Genomic DNA, 27,339 nt, shown 5'->3' on the forward strand with positions numbered 1-27,339 from the left:
TGGACATCCAACTCTACCTTAACACTCTTTTGCTATCTTGCAAATGTTAGTCTTATCTAATCTTCTACCTTCTGCTGTAAACTTTCACCATTTATCCCAAGTCCTCAGTCCTGCTCTTGCTCCCTTCCAGGACAAGGAGAATAGAGGCCTGATCAAGTGATCCAGTTACTGATTTCAACTTTCCTCCCCTACACCTCTAAACTTTTTGAAATCCTTACTCTGTCCTTCCTTCCTGTTTTCAGCAGTGGTCTTACTTCTTTTCATTAAGGCCAATTCTCCACCTATACTATCTCCCATTTCCCTGATGTGGCCTCTGAGTCCCTTCTCCATTATCATCTTTCTTCTCATATTTTCAACTCTTCCTGTGTACTTGTTTCTTCCTCTTGATCCGCAAAAATGTTCAACATTTCCACATACTTGAGAAAACATCTTTTCAACTTGACCTCTTACTCTGATACCCTGTATGTCCTGCCTCCCTCTGCTCCACATTGCTTCTTCTCTTCACAATTAAACGTTCCTAAAAGGACTCAATATTTGCTGCCCCCACCCCTTCTCTGAGATCTGACTTTTGCTTACACCACTCTACCAAAACTAGTTTAGTTTCAATTATACCATTTAATTGTCAAATTCCAGGCCTACAGACCTGGTTGGTCCTTCTCTTATTTTGGAAACACCTCCCTGCCTTGGCTTCTAATAGTACCTTTTTTCCCCACCCAGAGCTGATGCTTCCTAGGGCCAATCGCTTTCTTTTCTCTGTATGTTTTCCATAAACAAACAAACAAACACATTATTCCCACTGTTTGCTTCACTATGGCCTTCATGTGTAACTCCCACATCTATATCTATCTCTGTTTCTCTCCCTCTCTCTCATTATGCTCCTAAGCTCAGTTCCATATTTCCAAAGGCATACTAGACATCTCCATGTGGATACTCCAAAGGCATTTCAAAAACAATAAGCCCCAAACTACACTAAGGATCACCTCTGCTCATTCTCCTCTTCCTCCAAACCCTATTTCCATTAAATCTTAGTATATAATGTTCCACTGAGGAACACGGAGGTGCAGGTATGTTTTTGGGATAATGATTTTGTTTTCTTTGGATACAGACTGAGAAGTGGAATTGCTGGATCATATAGTAGTTCTATTTTTAATTTTCTGAGAAACTTCTATACTGTTTTGCATAAATAAATAATTACAGCATTATTTACAACAGCCAAGACATGGAAACAACTTAAGTGTCCAACAACAGATGAATGGATAAAGAAAATGTGATACACACACAGAATATTATTCAGCCATAAAAAAGGGAAATCCTGCCATTTGTGACAACTTGGATGAAACTTGATGGCATTATGCTAAATGGAATAAATCAGAGAAAGACAAACGATCATACTTTTATGTGGACTCTAAAAAATCTGAAATAGAACAGACTCGTGGTTGCCAGAGGCGGGGGTGGTATATGTGTGTGTGTGTGTGTGCGTGTGCGTGTGTGTGTGAGTGAGAGAGAGAAATGGGTAAAGGTGGTCAAAAGATAAAAACTTGTCATTGTAAGAGAAGTAAGTTTTGGGGATGCAAAGTACAGCATGGTAACTATAGTTAACACTGTATTATATACTAGAAAGTTGCTAAGAGAGTAGATCTTAAAAGTTCTTATCACAAGAAAAATAATTTGTAATGATGTGAGGTGACTAACGTGAACGAAGTTTATCGTGATAACCATCTGGAATATATACACGTATGAAATCATCATGCCGTACACCCTGGACTAACACACTGTTATGTGTCAATTACCTCAATAAACTTGGGGGAACCCCCACAACTGAAGTGTAAACCTGCCTGTCACTTAGAAATCTGTGCATAATCCTTAACTACTTCTCTGTCACTTTTCATAATCTCTTGGTTCCCAAGCCCTATACAAAATGTTTTTTCCAGGCCTTTTTCATCTTTTGTGTGGGTTATTAAGCTAAATTCATTCTTTTTTTGGCCGCACCGCACAGCATGCAGGGTCTTAGCTCTCCGACCAGGGACTGAACCCGCACCCCCTGCAGTGGAAGCGCGGAGTCTTAACCACTGGACCGCCAGGGAAGTCCCTTAAGCTAAATTCTTTTTTTTTTTTTGTGGTACGCGGGCCTCTCACTGTTGTGGCCTCTCCCATTGCGGAGCACAGGCTCCGGACGCGCAGGCTCAGCGGCCATGGCTCACGGGCCTAGCCGCTCCGTGGCATGTGGGATCTTCCCGGACCGGGGCACGAACCCGTGTCCCCTGCATCGGCAGGCAGACCCTCAACCACTGCGCCACCAGGGAAGCCCAAGCTAAGTTCTTAATTGTGCTTTTTGCAATGACTAAATTTTCAATCCATTTTCCTCACTGCCACAAGAATTATCTCTCTAAAGTGAAAAATCTATTACTAATCTTGATGAATTCCTCCTGTTTATAAGGACAAAGTCCACATTTTCCTATTGTGAAATAAAATTTATGTTTTATGGCAAGACGAGATAAATTCATTCATTCATTCATTCATTCATTTGCTGTGCCGTACTTTTTGTGAGATCTTAGTTCCTTGACCAGGGGCTGAACCCAGGCCCTTGGCAGTGACAGTGTGGAGTCTTAACCATTGGACTGCCAGGGAACTCCCAAGACAAGAAAAATTTAAACATAAAAAAATCTTCTCTGCCCTTTGGCTCCCTCTCTTCCCCTTACTGTGCATTGTGTATCTGCATTATGCATCGAGCAAACCTCACCCTATCGGCAGAAATACCTGCTCACGTAAAGAGCAACATTCTCTTAGCAACAAGACAACTCCTTAAAAGATAATGTTCCTTCTTGATCTTGTAAGGGGATGCTTAGATCTGGATTGTGTAAATTGTCAATAATCCATCACTTAATATACAACTCTCTGTGTCAAAAAACTTATATAACTGTGCCTTGACTTCTAATGGCTGAACAGTTCTTGGAGCTTTCTGACATGCTGTTCCCAGATAATAATCCTCAATTTAGCTTGAATAAAAAGTTTCCATTTCTTTCTTAGATCGAGTAATTAATTTTTTGTCTACAGTATATGGCATGCAAACCCCCTTATGATCTGGCACGAACCTTTCTACTTTCATCTTCAAACATTTCCTACAAGGTAACCTACCCTCCTTCTTTCATGGCTGTGTTTTTGACCATACAATTTTCTACTGAAATGCTCTCTACTCTCCTACTCTACTCTCTGCATAGCAGATTTTTCTAACTTGCTTTTCCACACAGTTTAAACACTTAAGGGAAATCTTTATCCTCGATTCAGTCTCTCCCTCTATCTACTGTGCCCATACAGCACCTTGGAACTTCCTCTATTAAAGAATACAGCTTTAGTGCTGTAAATACCTTATGAAAGCACCTGAATTCCTCCTTTAATAGTTCCTTCCTCAAAGACATGTAATGAGTTTTATATCTATGCTAGCACCAAATATTTCCTAAAGCACAAATGTACATTATTTAATAAATTAATGAAACTAAGATGGAAAGGTATTGTACTATACAGTTTTTAATTGATGATTCTCAAGTTCAGCATTATGCTTTTATTGGACTAATAGAGAAGATATCAATTTACTTAAAATTAGTATTTACTGAACACCTTCTAATATATACTAAGAATTGTGGTTGGTGCCAAGGCTACAAGAATTTCAAGGTCTGGGGGCAGGGATGAGGCAGGGCAGGTAGTAGGAAGGAGAAGGGGGCAGATGACAGGATTCACTACAATAAATGCTATAACAGCATCATAAAGTCTTAAAGAAATAGAAAGGGGAAGGAATTAATTCTGCTTCCACATTGAGAATATCAATGGAAAAAAGCACACATACAAAAATGGATACAAAGCACTTCATAAGCTAACTTATGGAATAAATAAAGCTAAGTTGCTTTATTTAAATGTATATTTTCCCTTGCCTTATTTTTTTTATTATTTTTTTTTCCGGTACGCAGGCCTCTCACTGCTGTGGCCTCTCCCGTTGCGGAGCACAGGCTCCGGACGCGCAGGCTCAGCGGCCATGGCTCACGGGCCCAGCCGCTCCGCAGCATGTGGGATCTTCTGGGACCGGGGCACGAACCCGTGTCCCCTGCATCGGCAGGCGGACTCTCAACCACTGCGCCATCAGGGAAGCCCTGCCTTATTCTTTAAAAAGTTATTTTTGAATAGATAATACATTCACAAAATTCAAAAGGCATAAAAAAGTATCCATTAACTAAGTAATTCTACAAATATTTATTTAGTAACTACCATGCACTGAAAAATAAAAACACAGGGCAAAGGGATAAAGAGGACGGGAAACAGGGGCTATTTTTAATTGAATAAAGGAATCATCTCATAAAATGACATCAGAACAAACAGCTTGTACAAAGAATCTGAGTATGCCTGATGTGTTTAAGGAACAGAATGGAAGCCAGTACTGCTGGAGAATAAATGAAAAGGAATAGGAGATGAGGTGGGAGAGCCAGATCATCTAGGCCTCATGGCCTTGATAAAGACGTTTGATTTTATTCTAAGTGTGATGGGGCTGTAAACAAAGAATCTGACTGGCCTTTGTCCTTGGTTCTTTACAGCAAGGTTTTAAACCCTTGGAATTTCTGGGAGGGATAGGAGTATCTGTTACTCACTGTGGACCCTAAGACCACACCTGAGTTTATGCTTAAAAGATGACTCAGGATGTGGGTTTGTTAAGCTAGAAAGACCAATGTCAACTTAGAGGGTTTAGGCTTGGTGATATTAGCATGACCTATTCGATAGGTGGAGGGCTAGAGACTGAGTTCAAGCATGCAGCCAATGAGTCAATCAGTCATATTCAAGTAGTGAAATCCCAATAAAGCTGTGAACACTAGGCCTTGGGAGAGCTTCCTGGGAGGGCTACATGCCCTGATTCCATGGGAAGAGGACATGGAAGGTCTGTATTCAGGACCCTCCCAGACATCACCCTACAGATCTCTTCATTGGATGGCCCTGATTTGTATCCTTTATAGTGAAATTATAATCATAAGTATAATGCTTTCTTGAGTTTTATGAGCTGTTCTAGTGAGTTAATGAACCTGAGGAGGTCATGGGAATTCCCCTGAATTTGTAACCAGTTGTTAAGAAGTGTTGTACAGCCTGGGGCCCTCCCAAACTTGTAGGTGGTGTCTGAAGTGAGGGTAATTTGGTTAAGGACCACGCCCTTAACTTGTGATGTCTGTGCTGACTCTGGATGGTTTGCATTAGAATTGAACTGCAGTATTGCACATTAGAAACTATAAAAGAAATGACACAATTTCTATACTCTGTAGAAAACAGACTGAAGAGGCACAAGAGCAGACACAGGGAGACTGGTTAGGAGGCTACGGCAGTAAATGATGGTGGCTTAGACTACAGTGGTTGTGATGGAGGTGCTGAGGAATGATTTTGTTTATTACAACTGTAGACCCTACTATATTTGCTGGAGGGTTGGAGTTAGGATTTTTTAGTGGCTGCATTCTACTGCTGGGGTCTGTCATGCTTGATTTATCTGATCTCCTGCTGACAGACACTTGTTTCTCATTTTCCCCCATTACGAACAATGCTGCAATAACGATGCTTACACCTAACTATAGTACGCTTGTATGAGGATCTCTAGCTACACTATTCACTGACAATAAACTTTGAACAAAACATAGAATTGAGTTGCCCTAATAATGTGAACAAACTATTTTTGCTAATATATTCCAAATATTCCTTCAGTTCTTCCTCCCTGACCACAGAAACCTAGAAAGTTAAAATCGAAAGGATTCTTAGAGGTCCTCTAGTTCAGTGGTTCTCAATGTGAATGTTATGGTAGATAATCAGAATCTCCAGGGAAATCTTTTTGAACCACAGACCTTCTCCCTTTCTGATATGCTCTGGGACAGTGGGAGAACTGGCATGTATTGTCTAGGTGACTCTGACCGTGATTCAGTCACCCTGAATGGCTTATCCAGCCCAATCCCTTTGTTTCCCAGATAAGGAAACTGAAACACACATTCTATACAGTGACAGAAGGAGAACTAGTCCCTTATTGATTTTCAGTGCTGCCAGCAATGTCTGAGCATATCAATTTCTTCCAATCCTTGACAACAGAAGGTTTGACCATAGCATTTTTCATTTTTTGCTAATTTATTAGACCAGAAAAAAAGGTATCTCACCATTGTTTACAGGATGATTTATTAAAGAGATTCATCTGAGCTATTATAGAAAATGACAACTGGGATTTCTACAGAGTCATTTGTCAGAAACAAAAATATCAATTACTTGAAAACACAGGCTGGCTTAGTAACAAACTCTAACCTCTCTGACTAATTTCACTCAGCCATGATCTTCCTTTACTTTGCTCTCAATTCTACAGAAGACATACTTGAGAACAGGATTTTCCTTACTGCTCTTGTCTATAACATAACCTACAGACCAAGAGGGTTTTAAAGGAAAACCAATGCATTTAATTTTCATTTTCCTTTCAACTTAAGAAAATCGTCTATTTCCCTGCTAGAATTAACATGACATAGTTTCTGAAAACTACACCATTAGAGCCACTTAAGTTCAAACAGACCACACAGAGCTGGTATAATGGTTTTATCAGGATGTTCTAAGGATTTCTCACATACTATCTTGTTTAATCCTCACACTATTAAACGAGGAAAAGACGACTCTGAGGTACAGAAAGGTTAAGAAACTGCTTAAGTTAACAAAGCTAGTAAGTGGCAGAGCTGGGATTTGAACCCAGGCAATCTGACGCTAGAACTAGTACTTTACATCACTGAACTCTTTACAATCCGGCCCTAACCTACCTTTCTGGTGTCATCTCTTGCCAATTCTATTCATGACTTCCAGGAAGCATCTCCCATCATCTATCTTTAATCTAGCCACTTAAGTGACCATACTCATAATCTTATAAACTCTATCCCTGTACCTGCCAAATTGTATTTAATTATGTTTACATGTCTCTGTCCTCGACTAACCTACAAACTGCTTGAAGACAGGGAGTGTGTCTTTTTGGTCTTGAATCTCTAACACACAAGCACAGTTATCTGACACAGCAGAAACTCAACAGGTATTTGTTGAATGAACACACGAATGTACATATTCTGTGCTCCTATCTCACAGAACAAGTTACTCTGTCTTTGCTCAGGCTGCTTTCTCTACTGACAACAGCCTTCTTGCTTTTCTGACTGGCAAATTCCTAATCATTTTTGAAGACTCATTTCAAATGGACAGAGAAAAAAAGAGGATAATGGGCCCAATTAAAAAATCATTTTTCCTTGACACCTCCTTCTTGCCTAGAAGAATTATTTCTTCCTCTGGCCCCCACTGCATTTTCCTAAACACCTATCGTAGCAGTTTCTGAGCTCTATTATTTTATTCCTTTTGATACTGAGTGTCTGCTGTAGACTATGCACTCCTGTGTGCAGGGACAGTGTCCTGTTTATCTTTTTATCTCCAATGCTTAGCATCACACCTGGTACATAACTGACCCTCAAAAAATATTTGTAGGGGCTTCCCTGGTGGCACGGTGGTTAAGAATCTGCCTGCCAATGCAAGGGACACAGGTTCGAGCCCTGGTCTGAGAAGATCCCACATGCCACAGAGCAACTAAGCCCGTGTGCCACAACTACTGAGCCTGTGCTCTAGAGCCTGCGAGCCACAACTACTGAGCCCATGTGCCACAACTACTGAAGCCTGTGCGCCTGGAGCCCGTGCTCCACAACAGGAGAAGCCACTGTAATGACAAGCCCGCGCACCACAACGAAGAGAAGCCCCTGCTTGCGACAACTGGAGAAAGCCCGTGTACAGCAACGAAGACCCAATGAAGACAAAAAATAACTAAATAAATACAAACGATAGTAAAATAAATAAAAATAAATAGATTAAAAAATATATTTGTAGAATGAATGAAATGCTGAAACATTAAGGTACAAGGACTAGTTTCCACGAACAGCTGACCTACCGTAAAACAGGCAGTAACACCGACTTCATCTAGGAGAGTAGTGCTTTCAGTGTTACTTTCTTCAGGATACCGTAAGTCTTGAAAAAAGGCTTTTGAAGTCTTTTCTACTTTAGGTAGAAAAAAGGGCTGAAGCTGAATGAAAATGGATAATCTGGGCTTCCCTCGTGGTGTAGTGGTTGAGAGTCCGCCTGCCGATGCAGGGGACACGGGTTCATGCCCCGGTCCGGGAAGATCCCACATGCCGCGGAGCGGCTGGGCCCGTGAGCCATGGCCACTGAGCTTCCGCGTCCGGAGCCTGTGCTCCGCAACGGGAGAGGCCACAACAGTGAGAGGCCCGCGTACCGCAAAAAAAAAAAAAAAAAAAAAAGAAAAGAAAAGAAAATGGATCATCTGATGATTGAGGATGAACTCGTTATCTAAGATATGATAAGCAAATCTTTAAAGTGGACCTCAATTTAATATAACTGTCAAAGTGGCTGTCCAAATGTTCGTGGGGGAAAGAATATAACTGTGCTGTATTTGAGTGGAAATGAGGAAAAATAAATATGTTAGTATCTTTCACCGAACTATTATAGAGTAGTTCCTCTAAAGAGCTGTGATGACGTGAGCTGAATACGAATGCTTTACTGTGACTGCTAAGACTTACCTTAGAAACTCTTTGCTCTGTTCCCACAAATCTTGGGTCTCTTCTGTAGTCATATGTTTGTCCAGGTTACATACATTAGGTTTCTGAGAATATAGCTTAAGGCACTGCTTCACCCAGTGCCATTGGTAACCTGGGAGGAAGGGGTTTGGGATAAAAATAAATCCTATACAAAAGATGGATGAGAAAAAAAGAAGAGGAGGAAATCCTCCGTCAGTTAATCAGATCATGTATTTTTGTTGACATCCTTATACCCATTACATTATTATTTACTCCGTGTCTCCTTTTGCTAATGCTTCCAGTGGCTTCCACACATAAGCATATATTCTCATTCCTATTCTCTAATTTCAGAGGAAGAGGAGTTCCTTCAAGTTAATAAAAGCTGTTTTGATGATGAATGTTAGACATCTACCACTATGCAATTATCTCTAGTTTTTTGGGTTATCCTCAAGAGAAACAAATATTACACAATTATCAATTGTGTTATTCCAAAGCAAACTTCAGAACCGAAACTGACGAGTCACCTCTCAAATTTCACCAGGTATCATTTAGAGAGGTGGGAACTGCTTCCTGTAGTTACTACTTTTGTGATATCTCAGTGTTGCCTTTTTTGTTTTCTAATATCTGGCTAATGATTTTTTTTTATATAAAATCATCTGTTAAAATAATTGGTGTGATTTCTGCTTCCTTTGAACTCTGATCACTATAACAGGGAAGAAAGGTGGTATAGACATCTGCTCAGTAGGCAAATACCTAACCATTTTTCCTCTGTAAAAGACGAATAACAATACTTAACTGGAATCCTATGCATGGTTAAGGATTCATTCATCAAACATTCAACAAACATACACTATATGTACTTTCTTAAGAATTAGAGATAAGGAGATGAAAAACTTTGTCCTAAGTACCTGGAGATAGAACAGTAGAGACGGTTATACAGATAATGCCTTTAGAAGTCTGGCTGTGAAAGGAAACAAAGGCTGAGTAGTCACAGAAGAATAAGGGGGGAGTTTATCGTTTTTAGGGTTTGGAAAGACCTAAGCATGCTTACATGAGCAAAGAGCCAGCAGAAAGGAACTGGTTGAAAACAGAAGAGAAGAAAGGACCACAGCAAGGTCTTGAAAGCTGGAAGGGGTAAAAGAAGGTGTGATTAAAGGGTGAAGGGAGTGGTTTTGAACAGAAGCAATCCCTTTTCCTCTAAAATTGGAGGACAGGAATGGACATTCACTTTTAAGTGTGGAGGCCACTTCTGCATGTCATGTATTAGTCAAATTCTCCAAGTAATTTAGGAGTAACAGGACTGTCAATATTTTTAAAGAAAAAAAAATATGAAAAAAATTTCCAATAACCTACTGTCTGCTATCACCACTATTTCACAAAATAAGAATATTGTAATACCCACAAAGATATCACATCAAAGGAAGAATACTTCTGATCTAATTCAAGTTTGAACAGTGACAGGAAACTGAATACTTTTATAGGCAGTCCATTCCAGACAACTGTTGTCTTCCCTTTATGGAGTTAAAATTTGCCTCTTTTTAATTTTTCATGTATTGGTCTCAGGTCCTGACACATACAGCAACCCCAAATCAGTTGTCAATTCTTCTTGATAAATGCCTCTAACTCTGTAGCTAACATTTACTGAGCATTTACTATGTGCAAGGCACTGACCTAAGTACTTTACATGTACACTCACATTTAATCCTAACCTTATGAAGTGGGTACTACCTTTAGACACATTTTACATATGCGGAAACTGAGGCCAAGAGAGATTAAGAAACTTGCCCAAGATCATACAGTAGGAAGTGATAGAACCAGGACATGAAGCCATGTAGTCTGGTGTCAGACCTTAATCACTAGTATGCATTGCTTCCCACCCCTTTTTGTGTACAACAAATTTTCAAATGTTTGATGCTGTCATGTTCCCACTCAGGTCTACTCTTCCCCAGGCTCAGCTTCAGTCTTCAGACCCATCACCTTCCTGCTCACTCTTGTAAGGACAGCTTGTGGTATACTCAGATTCCTTCAGAATAAGCAGGATCCGGAAGTAAACATAATCCTTCTGATCAAGTCAGAGTAAGAGGAGACTCCTTTCCCATGTTCTGGACATGGTACTGCACTTAAATGCAGCTTACAATGGCAGGAAACATAACATAATGAGGTACCAACTCAAATGATGTGGCTTAAGTGTGAAGTCCTAGGAAACCTCAAATAGCAAGTACAATCATACCTCAGAGATACTGCGACTTTGGCTCTAGACCACGGCAATAAAGCAAATATTGCAAGTCACATGAATTTTTTGTTTCCCAGTGCATATAAAACTTATACTTATGCTCTACTGTACTTTATTAACTGTGCAATAGCATTATGTCTAAAAAAACAATGAACACACTTTAATTAAAAATTTTAATTTATTTATTTTAATTATATAAAATAATGCTGAAAAATGCTAACCATCATCTGAGCCTTTAATGAGTTGTAACTTTTTTTGCTGGTGGAGGGTCTGAAATATTACGAGAATTATCAAAATGTGGCAGAGACACAAAGTGAGCAAATGCTGTTGGAAAAATGGCACTGATAGACTTGCTTAATGCAGCGTTGCCAAAAACCTTCAGTTTGTAAAAAAGAAAAACAAACAAACAAAAAACAGTATCTGTGAAGCACAATAAAATGAGGCAGACTCCAACATGGACAACAGAAAACCGAAGTGGGATTGATAACTTTGTAGTCTGAACAATCTGTTAAGGGAAGAAGGCACAACAACAGAAACATGGCCGTGAAAACAGGAGCAAGGCCTGAAAGGTAAAGAGCAGCATTGAAGAACAAAAGGTGCACAAAACACTACTGGTGATGTATGCTCATTTACTCAAACTCATGAAGAGCAATGCTTTCATATATAAAAGCCACATTTCAACTGTTTTCTTTGTGACTTCAGACACAAAACTGGTCTTTAGTTCTTTAATATAGAACTAAAGTACACAAGGCCTTTTATAAAAGTTTTAAAGCTGTTACCCTTTCCAATGTTATCAACATATACTTCAGTGCTGAGAATGTACTAATAACTGTAACACAGACCTGGCCCTTGGTACAACGAAAATTAATTTTTTTTAAAGGAATTTTTCTTGCTTTTGACCCATATTTGAAATCACAAGTGCAATGTTAACTTTATGTCTTCTAGAAACAGGATGCAAATATAAAATCGTTTGGCCAAATAAGGCATTTACAAATTTTCTAAATCATTCATGATAATTAATCTATCAACACAATGGTCCCATGAGCCTAGAAAAAAGGTTAATAACATTACCCACTCTTCATCATTAATTTCTCTACCTGTAAAATGAACTACCTGATATCATTAAAATTCAAAATTCTAGATTATTTAGTCTTTTAGGACTTTTGATCTCATTAACTTTAATTCTCTTTTCAAAAATTCAGCCTTGATGATAGCAACAATTTTTAAGTTGTTATGCCATTCGTGAATGTAGGGATTTTGCGACTTGAATGAACATTATGAGTTACTCTATCAATTCAAAGTGCTTCTTTTGCCAGAGTAGATGTTCAGAGCTGCAGCAGGGAGCCCAGAGTCAGTGCCCTAATTTTTGATTCGCACCTGGTTTGTCACGTTCTGCACTATAAGGCAGGCATTACTGATTCCTGTTCTATCCTTTGGGAATGCCAAATAAATGGAAATCTTAGACATGGCAGAATTCAGGAGGGGTTTGGGAGTGGAACATTTGTGTGTTTAGTTTTCTTCTTTGTCTATTTACTTGATTATAACTCCTCCTCCAAAATTAGACAAATGATTGATTTTGCCTTCTGAGCTCAAGTGCACTCACCAGGATAGCCTTGGAGACCGTAGGCTCTCCACTTGCTTACGGGCTGAAGTCCAGCTCTGTACGCATCATGGTCACTGACTGAGGACACATTTAGGTGAGATTTGACCACCTGGCAGGAAGGAAACAGAAGTCAGTGGGTTAGAGCTATTTTACAGATTAACTGTGAGAATCTCAAACCTCTAAAGGCATTTCTGATATGGGGCAGTTAGGAGTCCTAAGTTTGGGGTACTAAACTTAGCTCTATCACTTACTTAATGCATGACTTAGATAAGTCACTTAACTTCTTAGAACCTCAGTTTCCTCAGCTATGTACTAATAACACAACAGGGCTATACAAAATTGAAGTAGTGATGAGAAGCAGACTAACTTTGGCCTTTAAGACTATCTTTTCCTATGATACCACACCTTTGTGATTTCTTATAGGACTCTGAATTATGAAAGGTGCTTGGTATATGGAATACTCTAAGTCACAATGCTATTTACTTCGGTTAGGGCTAACAATAACGCTCCTGGGGAACTTGTACACAGACGGTATTTAAACAGAGCTATGAGGAACACCAGGTTGGGCAGGGTGAGTGCTCAAACCACTCAGAAAAAATGGTTCAATAAAACGTTGGGGATCCTGTTTGCTAGAAGTACAATATTTGCTCTCTTAGATGGAACTTCAAAATGAAACTTGTTCACTTTTTGTCTTTGCTAGTTACTTAAAAATTAAGCTTTTAAGGGGCCTATGAAGGTTTCTTTGCATTTAGGAGTATCTTATGGATGGCTCACTAAACTAGTTGAGAAATCCAATATTCAGTCACTAAAGTAACTAAGGATATTTAAAAAAACCCAAACTATTCTTACATTAATAATAAACTTAGGGTCTGGCTTGCCTTAGAATACCTCCAATGTTCTCTCCCCAAAAGATATGATGATCTCTTAATCTACTAACTTTGCCAAGAGCGTAGATTTCCAGACAAACTACCAACAAGTGGCTGCTGTATATCCAGCCTCTATAATGAAATGGCTATCTGAAACTCTCTGAGAGTCCTGACCACCTAACTCTTTCAAGTACCCAGAGAACAGAATGTTTTTATTTCAAACATTTCATAATGATTTCTTAAATAGATCGTACTTAATACTGCACTGTAATTCAGCAACACCCTCAAACTGGAAAGAAGTTTGTGGACCTAATCTATCATATTCTAAGCTGAATCAAACCTCTCAACCTTTTAAAGTTTGTCTGCTTCCTCCCTTGTCAGACTGTTAGCCATCACTTTCTCCTCCGCTCTCATCTGATGTCTTATTAATAGCAACTTTCTTCTTCTCTAATTTGCTACTTTCAATCTGTTTTGAGCTGGAGAATGAAATACTACCCATGTTTTTATGTACTCAATAGACAGTGCATTTACTGTGTACTTACTGTTTTAGGTACTGTGCCAGATACAATGTCCCCTTCTCAGGTGGCTTACATTTAAAAATTATGTAAGTATTACGGTAAAATATGGGCAAAAGGAGTTAATGAAAGTCTGAGGGGTTCTTCCATGAGCCAAGTACACTATTCCTGTACTTTCTCTATGTTATTTTGACAACTCTAAGACCATCTCTGCTAACAAATGAAGTTTCTAAGAAGCTGAGCTCTACACAAATATGATGTTACTATAGCATTCCAATTTTGTTACTTAGATCTATTACTAAGCTTGAAAAGAATGCCTCATCCAGCCATCTGTGGACAACACCGATGTTAAATTAGGGATCTATCTTCAGTGTTAAAGCGACTGAAAAGAAACATACGTTATAGTTGTGATTCTCCCTGCGTCCCCTTCCCCTCTCCCCGTGTTTTCTTCAATTTCCATGAGGAATAATGCAGAAATAAGGTAGAAATAATGTATAGTGCTTGGGTTCAGTTGCCCTTTACTTTCAACCTGGAGGGATTATCTCAGAATCTTTCAATGCCCTCTTTCTAAAAGTCCCAGAGAAGACAGGGCCTTTTATGGACAACGGTTTCTAGGAAGACTCGGGTAACTGGTTTCAAGCTGTAGAACGCTACCGTAACGTCTGCGAACACGGTTTACGTGTTTTCACACAAATCTAGGTGCAAATTCAAATGGACAGTTAATGTAAGGAATAAACACCAATTCCCAGGCATTTTTTGACCGAGGCCGCAGCCAAGAATAGCTGCGTGGAGAAATGGTCAATAGAGCCCTGCATCGCCAAAGTGTGATACTTTCTGGGCAGTTCAACTGTGCACCCATGGAAGGCGGGATCGCTCAATAATCATCAGTCTGGAAAGGAAAAGAGGTTAGGAGAACACTGAAGCCTCTCCAAGAAGCGAGGCGTGGCGACGGGGAGGTGCGCGCCGCTCCTCTCTCCGTACCTTGTGGGCACCAGGCCCCGTGCCGCGGGCTGCGTGGGCTACCGAGAAGTCGATGACCCCTCCCAGGTCTACGGTCCCGGGGCGGCTCTGCCGGTAGAAGCGGAAAAGCTTCCGAAAGGCGTCCTCCCCAGGCTCCGCCGCCAGCGTCGCCACAGACCCCACGGCCGCCGCCATCTTCCCCATCTCCCCCATCTCGCTGCCCGGCCTCCTTTGACCCGGAAACTGATTTCCGTGCTCCGGATCAGGCCGGCTCTTCCGGGGTCGTGACCTCAGGTCACTGGAGGTCTCTCATTCTGAAGATGGCGGCTTCGGCAGCGAGGACAGCAGTGGCACTGCGTACGAATATCCGCCGGCCGGTTGCGTTTGTCAGAAAAATTCCATGGACCGCGGCCTCGAGTGAGTTGGAGATGTAGTAAGGGCGGAAGTTTTAGGTCCAAGCAATCCTGAAAAACCTTGCTTTCTGCGGAGCACTTAAATCAGCGTGGTGGTTGGATTAAGGCGGCTGAGTATGCTCCTGAGCAAGCCACTGAGTAGAAAGAAATTTTGTTTGCCATTAGCCGTTTAGGGATCCCCCTTGAGGTTTTGGGGCACGTATTCACGGCCTCTAGCCTTTCGGAGTTTAAAGGTTTAATTACTTGGAAATTTAAGACTAACGATTTAGAAGGGGTTATTTTGACGGCAGGGTGGAGGATGGATTCAAAGTGGCAAAAGTAGTTTCAGTGATTTAGTTCAAAAGTGAGGATTTCAGGGTAGTGATAGAAGGAAGAGTCAGATTCACTTATGTTAACCAAACAAAATGACAGATGGCTTGAATGGGGGAAGAGTACGGATGGGAGAAAGGGTGGAATGACTTACAGGTTTTTAGCGTTGGTGAATTTCGTGATTAGAATGTAGGAGAAGCAGATCGAAAGAAGATGAGGAGTAAAGTTTAAATGTGTTTAGTTTGAAAAACCTGTGAGGTCTCCGTTAGTTGGACAGAGGACGGTGTGTATCGATGGAGAAATGCACTCTGAAGCCGTACTCCTTGGGTTAGAGTTCCAGTTTGGCCATTTGGTAGTTGTGTAACCTGACTAACGGAAGTAACTGGGGAAAAGGGCTCACTACCGTGCCTCAGTTTCATCATCTACAAAATGGAGTCAATAATAACTTTCTCCTAGGATTGTTGATTGGATTAAATGAATTTATATGTAAACTGCTTAGACTTGTGCTCAATACAGAGTAAGTACTCAATAAATGATAGTTGTTTTCATGATTACAAAAATTGAAGCTCATGGGAGAGGCCTAGGCTGGAGATAGAGGCCTGGGAGTAATCAGTACTGAAATCTCTCACCAACGTTGATTTTTGTCAGCTGCAGTTTTGAGTTAAGGTTTTTACATATGCTTACAAAACTTTAAAAATCCATGGTCACTTTTGCAGACATTCATGTATCAGGTCAGCTCCCTTAAACAAGGAATGGAATGAGTGTGGGTAGTAGAATGGGAAATAGATCAGTTTGTGCCCCACCTTCTCAGACCACACCCAGCAGAATGTCTTGCTTTAGGCCCTGTGAAACTGGAAAGGCCGAGGGGTTTCTGCAAGCATCTTGCAGATGCGTTTCCAGACCATAATGGACTTGCTCAAGATCCTTAAAGAGTGTATAAAATACGACCTTGACTACAGCCTCTCTCAGTTCATTCATTCAGCAGATGTTTAAGGAGTGTCTGTTATGTGGTAGGCATTGTTCTTGGTGTTTGCAGCTGTTTTTCCATAACAGTTGTAGGTAATTTGGGAAAAGGGTTACTTTCTAGAGCTAGTTTGTTTTGGAAGTGAATGTTTTCTAGAACTTTTAATACCTGGTTTAAAACTATTTTGTTTATCCTCCAGTAATATGTTCTGTGTGAGAGCCTGATCTTGGTTTGATCAACTATTAGAGCGCTACAGAAATTTAGCCCCTGTGGCTGGTTGAAGGATTACTGGACATTTATTTATTCATTCAGCAAATATCGCCCTGTTGATACACAATCACTGTGGACATAGTGGACTCAACACTTGGCAAGCTTATGGTATAGTGGTGGGGGTGAGGAGACTTACAAACAACAAATATAGGCAGTTTTTGAACCAGTGAGGTTTAAATGAACTAGGGTGGTGAAACAGGTAACATGAAATGTAAATCAGTGAAAGTACAAGCACTGTAGTACAGAAGAGAAAGCGATCATGTAGTTTTTTGTTTTTTTCAAATTTAATGTGTGATTTTTAATAGATCCTGTGTTGAGGGGGGAAATTTAAAAAACACATTTAGGAAACAATTTGGAAGTTTAAAATATATACTGGTGTTACCAAGTCCAAGTTTGTGCTACTCACTGCACAACAGGCGAGTAAATTGAGAGATGAGTTGTTGGGTGGGGCAAAGAATAGCAGCTTTATTCGGAAAGCCAGCAGACCAAGAAGACGGTGGACTAGTGTTCCAAAGAAACACCTTCCCTGAGTTAAAATTCAGGCTTCTTTTATGCTGAAAGGGAAGCGGGTAAACCCCTGGTTCCAGCCAGACTCCGGAGGGGATGTGTTAATTTCTTCTTTGGTACAGCCATTCACAGGTGGGCCTGGTCCGGACATTTCCTATGAGCTAAACAAAGGTATTTTAGCTTAACACTCATTACCAGGGAGGCAGGGTTCCCAGAGATGGGCCATTATGTATAATTTTTTTTTTTTTTAAAGAAGATGTTGGGGGTAGGAGTTTATTAATTAATTAATTAATTAATTATTTTGCTGTGTTGGGTCTTTGTTTCTGTGCGAGAGCTATCTCTAGTTGTGGCAAGTTGGGGGCCACTCTTCATAGCGGTGCGTGGGCCTCTCACTATCACGGCCTCTCTTGTTGCGGAGCACAGGCTCAGTAGTTGTGGCTCACGGGCCTAGTTGCTCCGCGGCATGTGGGATCCTCCCAGACCAGGGCTCGAACCCGTGTCCCCTGTATTAGCAGGCAGATTCTCAACCACTGGGCTACCAGGGAAGCCCCATTATGTATAATTTAAGCTTTATAGGCAACATCCCTTTAGTGATTAACTTGTCATAGAATACAAAAGTTCTTCCCTATTACACTGGGAGTTAGATGAAATTAGGAAATTATCATTGACTTGTAAGTGTGATAATGATATTGTGGCTATAAATTATGTCTTTATTCCTAGGACAGGAGTGCTGAAGTGTTGAGAGACGTAATGGCACTGATGTGTGTATCTTACTTAAAAATGTTTTTGAAAAACTACATATATATGCATGCATATAGATAAGTGTATATGACAAAATGTTAAGAATGACTGAATTTAGATTGTGGGTGGAGTTGTACATCTCTGCTTGCAGCCAATATGTGTAGATGTCACTACCTAATTCAGGAAGCAATTTTTTGAAAACTCCTCACTGTTTAACTGTTACACCTCAGGGAAGAGGATCTATGTTCATTTTGTGGGGTCTCTCCTCTGGCCATGCCCAATGATCACATCAATCTCCAGAGAACGGTTCAGCTTCCTATCTATGCTTCCCAGAGCTGTTAATTTGTTCTTGGTAGAGATGGACAAATTAATGTATTGTTTCTTCTTTTACTTCCTGTTCTTAGAGAACGAATTTAAATAAGTGACTTTTTGTCCTATATTGAGGTTAACATCCAGTTTCTCTATGGATCCACTGGTGTGTTTTAACATAGTATTGTGGGTCATCAACTTTACTACTCCCAGCTTTAGCACAGCTACTCACACACTACACACTCACATCCCTGAAGGTCTGTGTGTGCCTCAGTTTGACTCTGCTAGGTGAACAATGCTTATTTTTTTTATATGTATAACTGATTTACTTTGTTATAAAACAGAAACTAACACACCACTGTAAAGCAAATATATTCCAACAAAGATGTTAAAAAAATAAAAAACAATAAAATAAAATAAAATGTTGCCATTTCCTCCAAACTCTCAGTATTCACGTCTCATTATTCATTCACCACTCTGTTATTAGGGGTTACCACTGAATCAGTGATGACTCCAGAACTTCTGTAGAAGGGGTTTGGGGCAGGTGAGCAATTCATTCTGGGAAAGAGAGTCTAAAACCAAGTGAATGGCCGTTAAATTAGCATGGGCAAACTTCCCACATCCCACCTTGTCTCAACAGAGCCATTAATCTAGAAAAAACTACAGTGTCACTTTTCAGAGGCCTACCCTGTGTGCACACATGGAGAAGACACTTAGAATGTTAAAGTCAGCATGTTAAGTAATTTTCTTGAAATACTGTAACTAGCACCCAGTTTACTTTCTTCACAGTCCTTTTCATAATCTATTTAATTTTAGTCCTTTTTAATTGTCTGGTACACCTTTAACACCTAAACTCCAAGAGAGAAGGAGCTTCATCTTATTTCCAGTGCCTAGCACATAATGGTTTCTAAATGGAACTGATTCCAAAATTGGCCTCATTTAGGAAAGGATCTGCTGTTATAATCAGGTTTCCGAAATCTTTAGTATCAATATGGAATCCTTTCCTCTCACATTTCACAGGAAGCTAAACTTCTTAAAGCCCAAACATGGATGCGTCTGAAGTTTCCTTGACTGATTTAAATTGAATTAAAATAATTATATTGTACAGGAAAACTTTCAAAATTTTTACATTTTTCAGAACATAACCACCTTTTCTTTCTCTACTTTCTTCCCTTAAAAACAAACTTTGCAACACTGGGGTGAGTTAAATAATCAGAAATCTAGCCCCAAATTAAGCTCTCAATGACATGAAACACATTTTTTGCTCCTTTTTAATAAAAATCCTATATGCAGTACATTAATGTTTTCTTTTAGAAATTACGTTGACAACTTAATCCCTAATTTGAGGCATCCATATAATTGGTTTACAGAAAGGTTCTTCGGCAAAATATTTAACACAAGATATATATGACAACTTAATCCCTAATTTGAGGCATCCATATAATTGGTTTACAGAAAGGTTCTTCGGCAAAATATTTAACACAAGATATATATGAGATGCTGAGATCTGGGTAATATACCTTACTTGAAAGGCAGGAATAGTTTTTAAACACTGTAGCATAATCACACTTAAGGCCATAGTTACTTTCTTCTCAAATCCCTGCAATTCTATTAGAGGGGAGTTCTAAAAGGCCTGTGTCTTCTCCTGTGTCCACAACTGTAGACGTACACTGATGGCCCTCAATCCTGCTCTCCAAACTTCAAATAAGGGGCCAGAGACAAGGCTCGGGACTTGGAAAAGTCCTAGAAATTCCCTGCCTCCAAAGCAGTTTCAGAGTTTTACCTTTTCCGAAGGATGACAGCTGAGTAGACATGCCAAAGTCTTCCAAATCCTGCTGGTTGTTTTGAATTATGGCTACACTGGCTGTGTACCCCTTGAGTTTTTATCTCCACATACTTGAATTAAATCCTGTAGTTCCTCTTCGGTTCTAGCATCTGTGACCTCTTCACACGGTCTATATGCCACAGCTATTTTACCACTTTCTAAAACCACAATCAGCAGTTTCTGGAATGCATCTCTCGTAGCCTTCTGAATAGCAACCTTCTGGGTTACCTTCCTTTTCATAAGGAATGATAATGACCCTTCCTGCAAGTTATCCAAAGGTTCCTCAGCCATGCCAACTTCGGGACTCCTGCACTTGTGGGAGGGCAACACCACCTCTTGATGATCCTTTTTGACCACCCATTGAAACCAAAGTAGTAATTTGCCAATTCTTGGCATCTGGAGCTGTTTAGGGCAGGCGTATTATGTTGAACCGCCTTACGTCTGGTGCTGAGACGAACCTTCACTGGAGATGTCTGAAAAAGCTGCTTCTGGACGCATGGCTTTTGGGCTCTGTGAGCATCCCTTACTGAATAAAACTTGATGATGGCATAGAACCCAGGACCGGCCACTGCTGCGTTTGGGAAGACTCGGACCGAATACAGAAGGCCAAACTGGGAGAAGACTGCAAGGCCTCGGCCGTGGGTCCAGAGCTCAGCTCCCACACCAGCAAGGTTTTGTCACCCGCGATGGGAACCGCGAAAGGTACCAACTCCACCATTTTACCGTCACCGCGCGTGCGCGGCTCGGGGCGCAAGCGGACTGCGCCTCAACAATGCTTATTTTGAGCTCTTCTGCCTGCTGCTGCCTGCTAGCTAAAAGGTCAGCAGTATTTTCAGTGTTTCAGTATTTTAAGGCTGGCTGCTGATTTGCGTCGACAACAGAGAACAGTAGTTAGGAGAAGGAGCAGCTGATGGGCTCAGCCAGAGTCGCAGGCCGGTAAAGGCTGTTTCACAGGGCCAGGGAAGGGTCTCTTCACAGCACAAGTGGTCAGTCGGGCTGATGCAGTGAGGCTGCTCAGTAACTTACTGGGAAACCAGGGGCGGTGGGCACACACTTGAAGGCTGCAGGCACTTTGGGCAGAGTGAGGAGCAGCGCGAACGTTCAGCTTCGGGGCCAAAAGGAAACCGGGGATCCTGCCGCCATCTGCGCAGCCATCCGGTCAGGACACGCGGTACCCACTTATCCAAGTTCTGGTGGGCAGCCACGCGGCGGGGAGGAGGCCAGCGGCGGCCAGGTGGGATCTGGTAAGGATTCAGCAGACGCTCTGGGGGAGGCGGGCTCCAGAGGTGTGCAGCAAGCCCTGAAGCTGCCGGCGCCCTCCGTGTCCCCTTCAGCGAGATACACCTGGGCGCGCAGCCAGAGCGCTGGAGACATTGGGGAAGCTGTGAGGCCTCAGCTGCATGCATACGGCCAAGTTTGTTGGACACCTTCGAGTCCCCAGGCCTGGTGAACTACGCTGGGGGTGAACCACTGCTGCACGGTTAAATTTGAGCCTGGGCCCCTGCAAACCTGTGAGTTCTGGTTTGCAGCTGCAGGCTGTGCAGGAAAAAGTAGCACCCACACTTCCTCGTCCCAGTCTCACGCTTCACGCTCTTCCTGGGTGCCGAGAGTTTCATGACGTACGGATCCCGCACCCACCCAGCCCTGCACAGCTACTGCAGCAGGTGCGGGGTGCAGAGTTTCCACACATTAGTCTCTCACCCCAGCGTTTACAGCATCACCCCACACTTCTGGACGCGGGCACGCCGACATGTAGTTTTTGATCTTTAAAATAATCTACTATTCATCTTTAAGGCCTCACAGGGCTAGTATGTTGTCTTGTTTTGCAGTAGGAGCCCAATAAAATCTGTGAATGTTTTTGGCCTGGGTCTTGAAGGATAGATACAATTTAGGTAAAAGGAGATTGGATTACTACATGTTAAAGGGAAAGAACAGCAGGCAAAGACAGGAATCCACAGGACAGATACACAGATTTTCATTTGTTGTACTAGAAAGTAACTATGGGCATGCAATGGGAAGTAAGGCAGGAAGGATAGGTAGGGTCGACTCAACAAACTTTTAAGAGTAACAACGATATAACCTAATGTAAACTGTAAATAATGAAAGGCAAGTAAATTGAGATTTTATTTGGAAATCTCTAATATAGCTAACAACATGCTGTACTGTAATTGTTTTTCTGTCTTCTGTGTAATCTTCTGAAGGATTATAATGCATGCGTTTAGCACAGTACCTGGTGTGGTGAAGACACTCAGTATTTGCTGGGGATGAAGATTACAGTCAACTCAGCAATTTATCTGTCCATGTTCCCACCTCATCACCTTCCCAAATCTAGTACATTACAATTTTATAATCAATACCATAGCTATTTCCTAGATCTTAAGGCTTCAAGGGAATACAAAGTAACTAACTCCTGTTCACAAGAAGTTTGGGAGCTCTAGGAGCCCTTTTGGTTTCTATATCAATCTAGGATGGACGATACAAAATTAACAACTCTTAATAGTTTTCTCTTCTTATACAGGTGAATTGAGAGAACACTTTTCACAATTTGGCCATGTACGAAAGTGCACTGTTCCTTTTGTGAGTATTATCTTTTTTAAAAAAAGTAATAATGTTATCCTCTAATTCTTGATTTTTTTGTGTGAAAGCATTATCAATTTATAGAATTTGTAATGAAGTGAAGCTGTTCAGTCTTTGTTGATTAAATTATGGGTGATACTGCTTTAAAAATATAAACCTTATCCTAGGTATTTGAGGTATTTGTGTTAGTTTTTTATTGTTGCATAAAATTATGACAAACTTAATGGCTCAAAACAACACACATACATTATCTCACAGTTTGTACAGATCAGGAGTCCAGGCATAGCTTTGCTGGGTCCTCTATTCAGAGTTTCACATAGCTGCAATCCAGGTGTCAGCTGGAGCTGCAGTCTCATCAGAGGCTCAACTGGGAACGATTGATTTCCAAGCTCCCTTAGGTTGTTGGTAGAATCAGTCTTTCAGCTGTAGGAGTGGGGTGTCTGCTATCTTTCTGGCTTTCAGCTGGAGGCTGCTCTCAGCTCCTAGGAACTGCCTGCAGTTCCTTGTTAGCCAGCTTCTCTCCCATGTGGCAGCTTGCTTCAAAGTCAGCAAGGGAGTTTCTCTGGTCTGGTAAGATAGTTTTATAATGTAGTCTTTGGAGTGACACCCCATCATCCTTGCTGTATAACCTGATCAAGGGAGCAATATCCCATCGCTTTTGCTATATTCTTACGGTTAGAAGCGTGTCATAGGCCTTGCCCACATTCAAGGGGAGAGACTATACAGGGTCAACGTGGTGGGACACATGGAGATCTTGGGGCTGTTTTGGAATTTTGTCTATTACAGTGTTGTAATAAGGACTTCAGAGAATAGAGGGTAATTTTATCAAACTAACTGGTGGAGAATATTTTAACCTTTATCCTCATTGAGTTGAGTGCTTTTTATGTGTGTTTATATTTGTTACATTTTCTTTGCCTCCTCATGAGGGTTTAGAAATCAATCTATAGGGAATTCCCTAGCGGTCCAGTGGTAAGGACTCTGTGCTCTCACTGTGGAGGGCGTGGGTTCAATCCCTGGTGGGGGAACTAAGATCCCACAAGCCTCGGGGTATGGCATAAATAAGTAAATAAGTTAAAAAAAAAGTAATGGAGTCCTTTAATTCCAAAAAAAAGTCTTAAAAAAATCAATCTACAGATTTGTTCTACTTTATCCTGGGCTGTCTTTTTCTGTGGACTCTCTAGATTACTGTTTTTTGGGGTGTGTGACGTGAATACACAGAGTTTACACATGCTTCACTAAAACTGCTTTTTTCCTCATGGCACTGAAAAGGCTGTGGTAAAGTATCAACTTAAATTCATAACGCTTGGTTAAACGTTACTTGCCTTACAAAGATCTAACAGATTATGCATATCCAGTGCTAGTAAAGGTGTAGGGAAACTGGTACTGAAATTGTTGAGAAGTTAACTGATACCTTCACTGAAGGGTAATTTGGCAAAATCTATTAACAATAAGAATTTGCCTTTGATGTAGCAGTTCCATTTCTAGGAATTTATTCTACAGAAACGTGAGGTCAAGAATGTTCAAAACAGCATTGTTTAATAGTATCATAATTGGAAAATCTAAGTGTTCATCAGTGGGGTTGGTTAAATAGATACTAATTCATTGATACAATGGGATTTATAGTTGATTAAAAAAATGAGCATGCGTATTACAGACATGAAAATCTATAAGCATAAAAAATAGTTTTAAAAGTGTATGAAATTGGGCTTCCCTGGTGGCGCAGTGGTTGAGAGTCCACCTGCCAATGCAGGGGACACGGGTTTGTGCCCCAGTCCGGGAAGATCCCACATGCCGCGGAGCGGCTAGGCCCTTGAGCCGTGGCCGCTGAGCCTGAGCGTCTGGAGCCTGTGCTCCGCAACGGGAGAGGTCACAACAGTGAGAGGCCCGTGTACCCCCCCCTCCAAAAAAAAAAGTGATGAACTTTGTATTTTTTGAAGAGCATTAAAAAAAATGTTTCTTGGGAATTCCCTGGCAGTCCAGTGGTTAGGACTCCGTGCTTCTACTGCAGGAGGCAAAGGGTTCGATCCCTAGTTGGGGAACCAAGATCCCGCATGCCATGCGGCCAAAAAATAAATAAATAAAAATATTAAAAAATTAAAAAAGTTTCTCCAAAAGGTAACATTTTTTTTGGTTGCTATTTCCCTCTTAAAAGAACTTAGGAGCCAGAGTTAACAGATTTTAGATTTAAACATGAGGTTTTGATTCTTGGGAAAATTAAGTAAGTGTGTAACAGGAAGAAAATTAGTTTCTAGTAACAAGCTCATTGTACTCAAGTTAGAAATGCAGGTTCCAATTTTAGATACATAGTATCTAAATTTTAGCACAAAAATGTTAATGCCTTTACAAATGGAAATGGCCACGTGGAGTAGAGTGCTTTAGAAATCGTCCTATCTATCTGAGGTAAGGAGTGAATCACTGGGACATTAACAGAAACTTTTCCTGTGTTCTAGGTTAATCTTATAAACTTACCTTCCAGGTATATGGGGGCAATTTCCAAGAATGTGTTTTTGGGGGCAGAGCACAACATAACTTTGTAACAAGACTGATGATGTACATTGAGTGAATAGACATCTTGGCCTTTTTTACATAGAAGGGCTGGAGGGCTGGGCAGGGTACGTCTAAGCACACTAGAATCTCTGATGTATAAGACATATAGAATCTGATGTATAGGTTGAATGATAAGCACTCTGTCTTTTGCACAAAGGGAAGTAGCAGAACTGCTTAAATTAACCAGAAGTCTAGAACTAGGTAAATAAGGGTAACTTTTTTTCCCTTTTTCATTAGGAGCATGTGATGATAATGGTGGTAGTTGTGATGAGGGTGGTTAATCTCAGAAATTACTAGAAACGCACCTAGGTTTTAAGGGTTAATTTTCTAGTTTCTAGAAGTGAAGAAGTTAGAAACAGGAAGAGTATTTCTTTATGTGATCAAAATTTCGCTTGACTGTTGCTGTTAATGGTTTATATCTAGAATGACACAGAAAGCTCTTTACTCATATTTTATTTCTCCAGTGGCAGCAGAGAAGCAGAGAGAGTGTTATGATTAAGAGATTAAGCTTTGGGTAAATAGGAGAGTATTTGTATCAAAGCAGGGTTTTTTATATTTATTAAAATGTGTTTTACTCCACTTTGGCAGATGAAAAAGTTGGTAGTTTGATTTGGAACTCCTGGAAACTTTCTCAAGTTCATGATTATTAATCTCTTCCTAAATTTTGAGTTTTTAGGACAAAGAGACTGGCTTTCACAGAGGTATGGGCTGGATTCAATTTTCTTCAGAAGAAGAACTTCACAATGCACTACAACAGGAAAATCATGTTATTGATGGAGTAAAGGTAAATATTTTTCTGTATCATGTCATGAGCTTTCTGTATACCAGTTAAATAGGTCAGAAGTGTGAAATGACAGGGACTTTGGAAGATGTGTAATTTAATGTTTGTTAAAGAATGGTGGTGGTGGGAGAGTGCCCAGTTCTAAAAGGTCTGGAAAGGGAAGTACAAGAAGACACTTTAATGGCTAGCGAGGTATATGCAACACACAACAGTGGAAACAGCAGGGAGACCCTGGTTGAAATCCTGGCTTTTCCACTTACTATGTGACCTTGGGCCAGACTGATGTACAGTTTTTAATTGAAGTTCAGAGAGTCTTAAGTACAAGGAACAAATAACATCCTTTGACTTCCTGGTGCTGACTGACTTCCTAATAAAACAACAGTTTTCAGTTTTAATGTTTTTGCAGACATTGCCTTTCCTTAGAGTGCTTATTATGTGATTGCTTTTTTCTTCCCAGCTCCATGTTCAAGTTCAAAAACCCAAAGCTTTGCAAGGGGACCAAACATCTGATGAAGAGAGGGGTTTTTGAGAACATCCCTGCCTATTAAATAAAGCAAACAAAACTGGAAATTCTGTCTAAATGTTTTTATTGGAAACAGATAGTTGCGCCAAGCAGGAGCGTACTTTCCCCACTCCAAATTAAAACAGAGCACAACCGGGGCCAGCATCATTTGGCAGGACAGTTCCGATATGTGAACATCCTTCTTTCTACGCACTGTGGGCTAACTTTATTTGTAAGCAGTCATTCTTAGACAAAATATTAACCCCAAAGTACTAATGTCACTCGAAAGGGAAGTGGCCTTAATTTCATGTGTGGGGCAGTATGTTCTGTAAATGCCAAAAGGTGGGAGAAAGCACAAACACAACCCACTCTTTAAAAAAAACTAAATAATTCAAAGTAGAATTTTTCCATCCCCCCCTTTCTCCTATAATAAAAAGTAGTGCTGGGCTCTGACACCCAGATTTAGTTTTCATCCTGGCCATTTACAAAGTGTTCCCCTATATGACTTTCATCATTAGGGTTATGAATAATAGTTCATTCACTCTGAAGAAAGTATCTACTCCTTTCTCCTCTTCTTGCCTTCATGCTCATGTTCCTTGGGGCGGCTGCTATCTGAGGGTCTTTTAGAGCCACCGTGCTGTTTGGCTTCTTCCAAAAATTTGTCCAAACCAAAAGGATCCTCCTCAAACTGAACTGGTCCTTCTCGGCCTCTTTGTCTACGGTCTGAACCAGAAAACTCCTTATCGGGAACAAATCTAGGGAAAAAGAAATGACCATGAACTACTTTGTTTTCACTGGTGCAGACACAAACTAA

The 27,339-nt window shown here is 40.7% G+C and overlaps 3 protein-coding genes and 1 pseudogene across 4 annotated transcripts in view; 1 reads left to right on the top strand and 3 right to left on the bottom strand.

Moving 5' to 3' along the window:
* ALKBH1 (alkB homolog 1, histone H2A dioxygenase) overlaps nt 1-15,000 on the bottom strand; it is a 32,445-nt gene extending 17,445 nt beyond the window's left edge. The window contains exons 1-3 of the mRNA XM_022576431.2: nt 14,802-15,000; nt 12,440-12,548; nt 8,607-8,769 (exon numbers count right to left, since the gene is read on the bottom strand). Of these exons, the coding sequence (XP_022432139.2) occupies nt 8,607-8,769; nt 12,440-12,548; nt 14,802-14,993 (464 nt within the window). The 5' untranslated portion in view covers nt 14,994-15,000. The remainder of the gene's footprint in view (nt 1-8,606; nt 8,770-12,439; nt 12,549-14,801) is intronic.
* Nucleotides 15,001-15,062: 62 nt separating this feature from the next.
* On the top strand, nt 15,063-26,593 carry SLIRP (SRA stem-loop interacting RNA binding protein). 2 transcript variants are annotated; one of them, XM_022576429.3, is made up of 4 exons: nt 15,063-15,197; nt 22,619-22,695; nt 25,919-26,026; nt 26,481-26,593. In XM_022576429.3, the coding sequence occupies exons 1-4, from the start codon at nt 15,101-15,103 to the stop codon at nt 26,550-26,552; spliced, it is 354 nt and encodes a 117-aa protein (XP_022432137.1). In that variant the 5' UTR covers nt 15,063-15,100; the 3' UTR covers nt 26,553-26,593. The 2 variants fall into 2 exon arrangements, with proteins under 2 accessions (XP_022432137.1, XP_022432138.1); XM_022576430.3 differs by having other exon boundaries at nt 15,065-15,197; nt 22,637-22,695.
* Nucleotides 17,885-26,472, bottom strand: LOC149750333 (RAD52 motif-containing protein 1 pseudogene; annotated as a pseudogene).
* SNW1 (SNW domain containing 1) overlaps nt 26,594-27,339 on the bottom strand; it is a 40,494-nt gene continuing 39,748 nt past the window's right edge. The window contains exon 14 of the mRNA XM_022576428.3: nt 26,594-27,280. Within this exon, the coding sequence (XP_022432136.1) occupies nt 27,082-27,280 (199 nt within the window). The 3' untranslated portion in view covers nt 26,594-27,081. The remainder of the gene's footprint in view (nt 27,281-27,339) is intronic.

This window comes from Delphinapterus leucas, chromosome 2, assembly GCF_059928025.1.
Source record: "Delphinapterus leucas isolate spDelLeu-1000000601 "Yukka" chromosome 2, BTC_Dleu_Yukka2, whole genome shotgun sequence".
Classification (NCBI taxonomy): domain Eukaryota; kingdom Metazoa; phylum Chordata; class Mammalia; order Artiodactyla; family Monodontidae; genus Delphinapterus; species Delphinapterus leucas.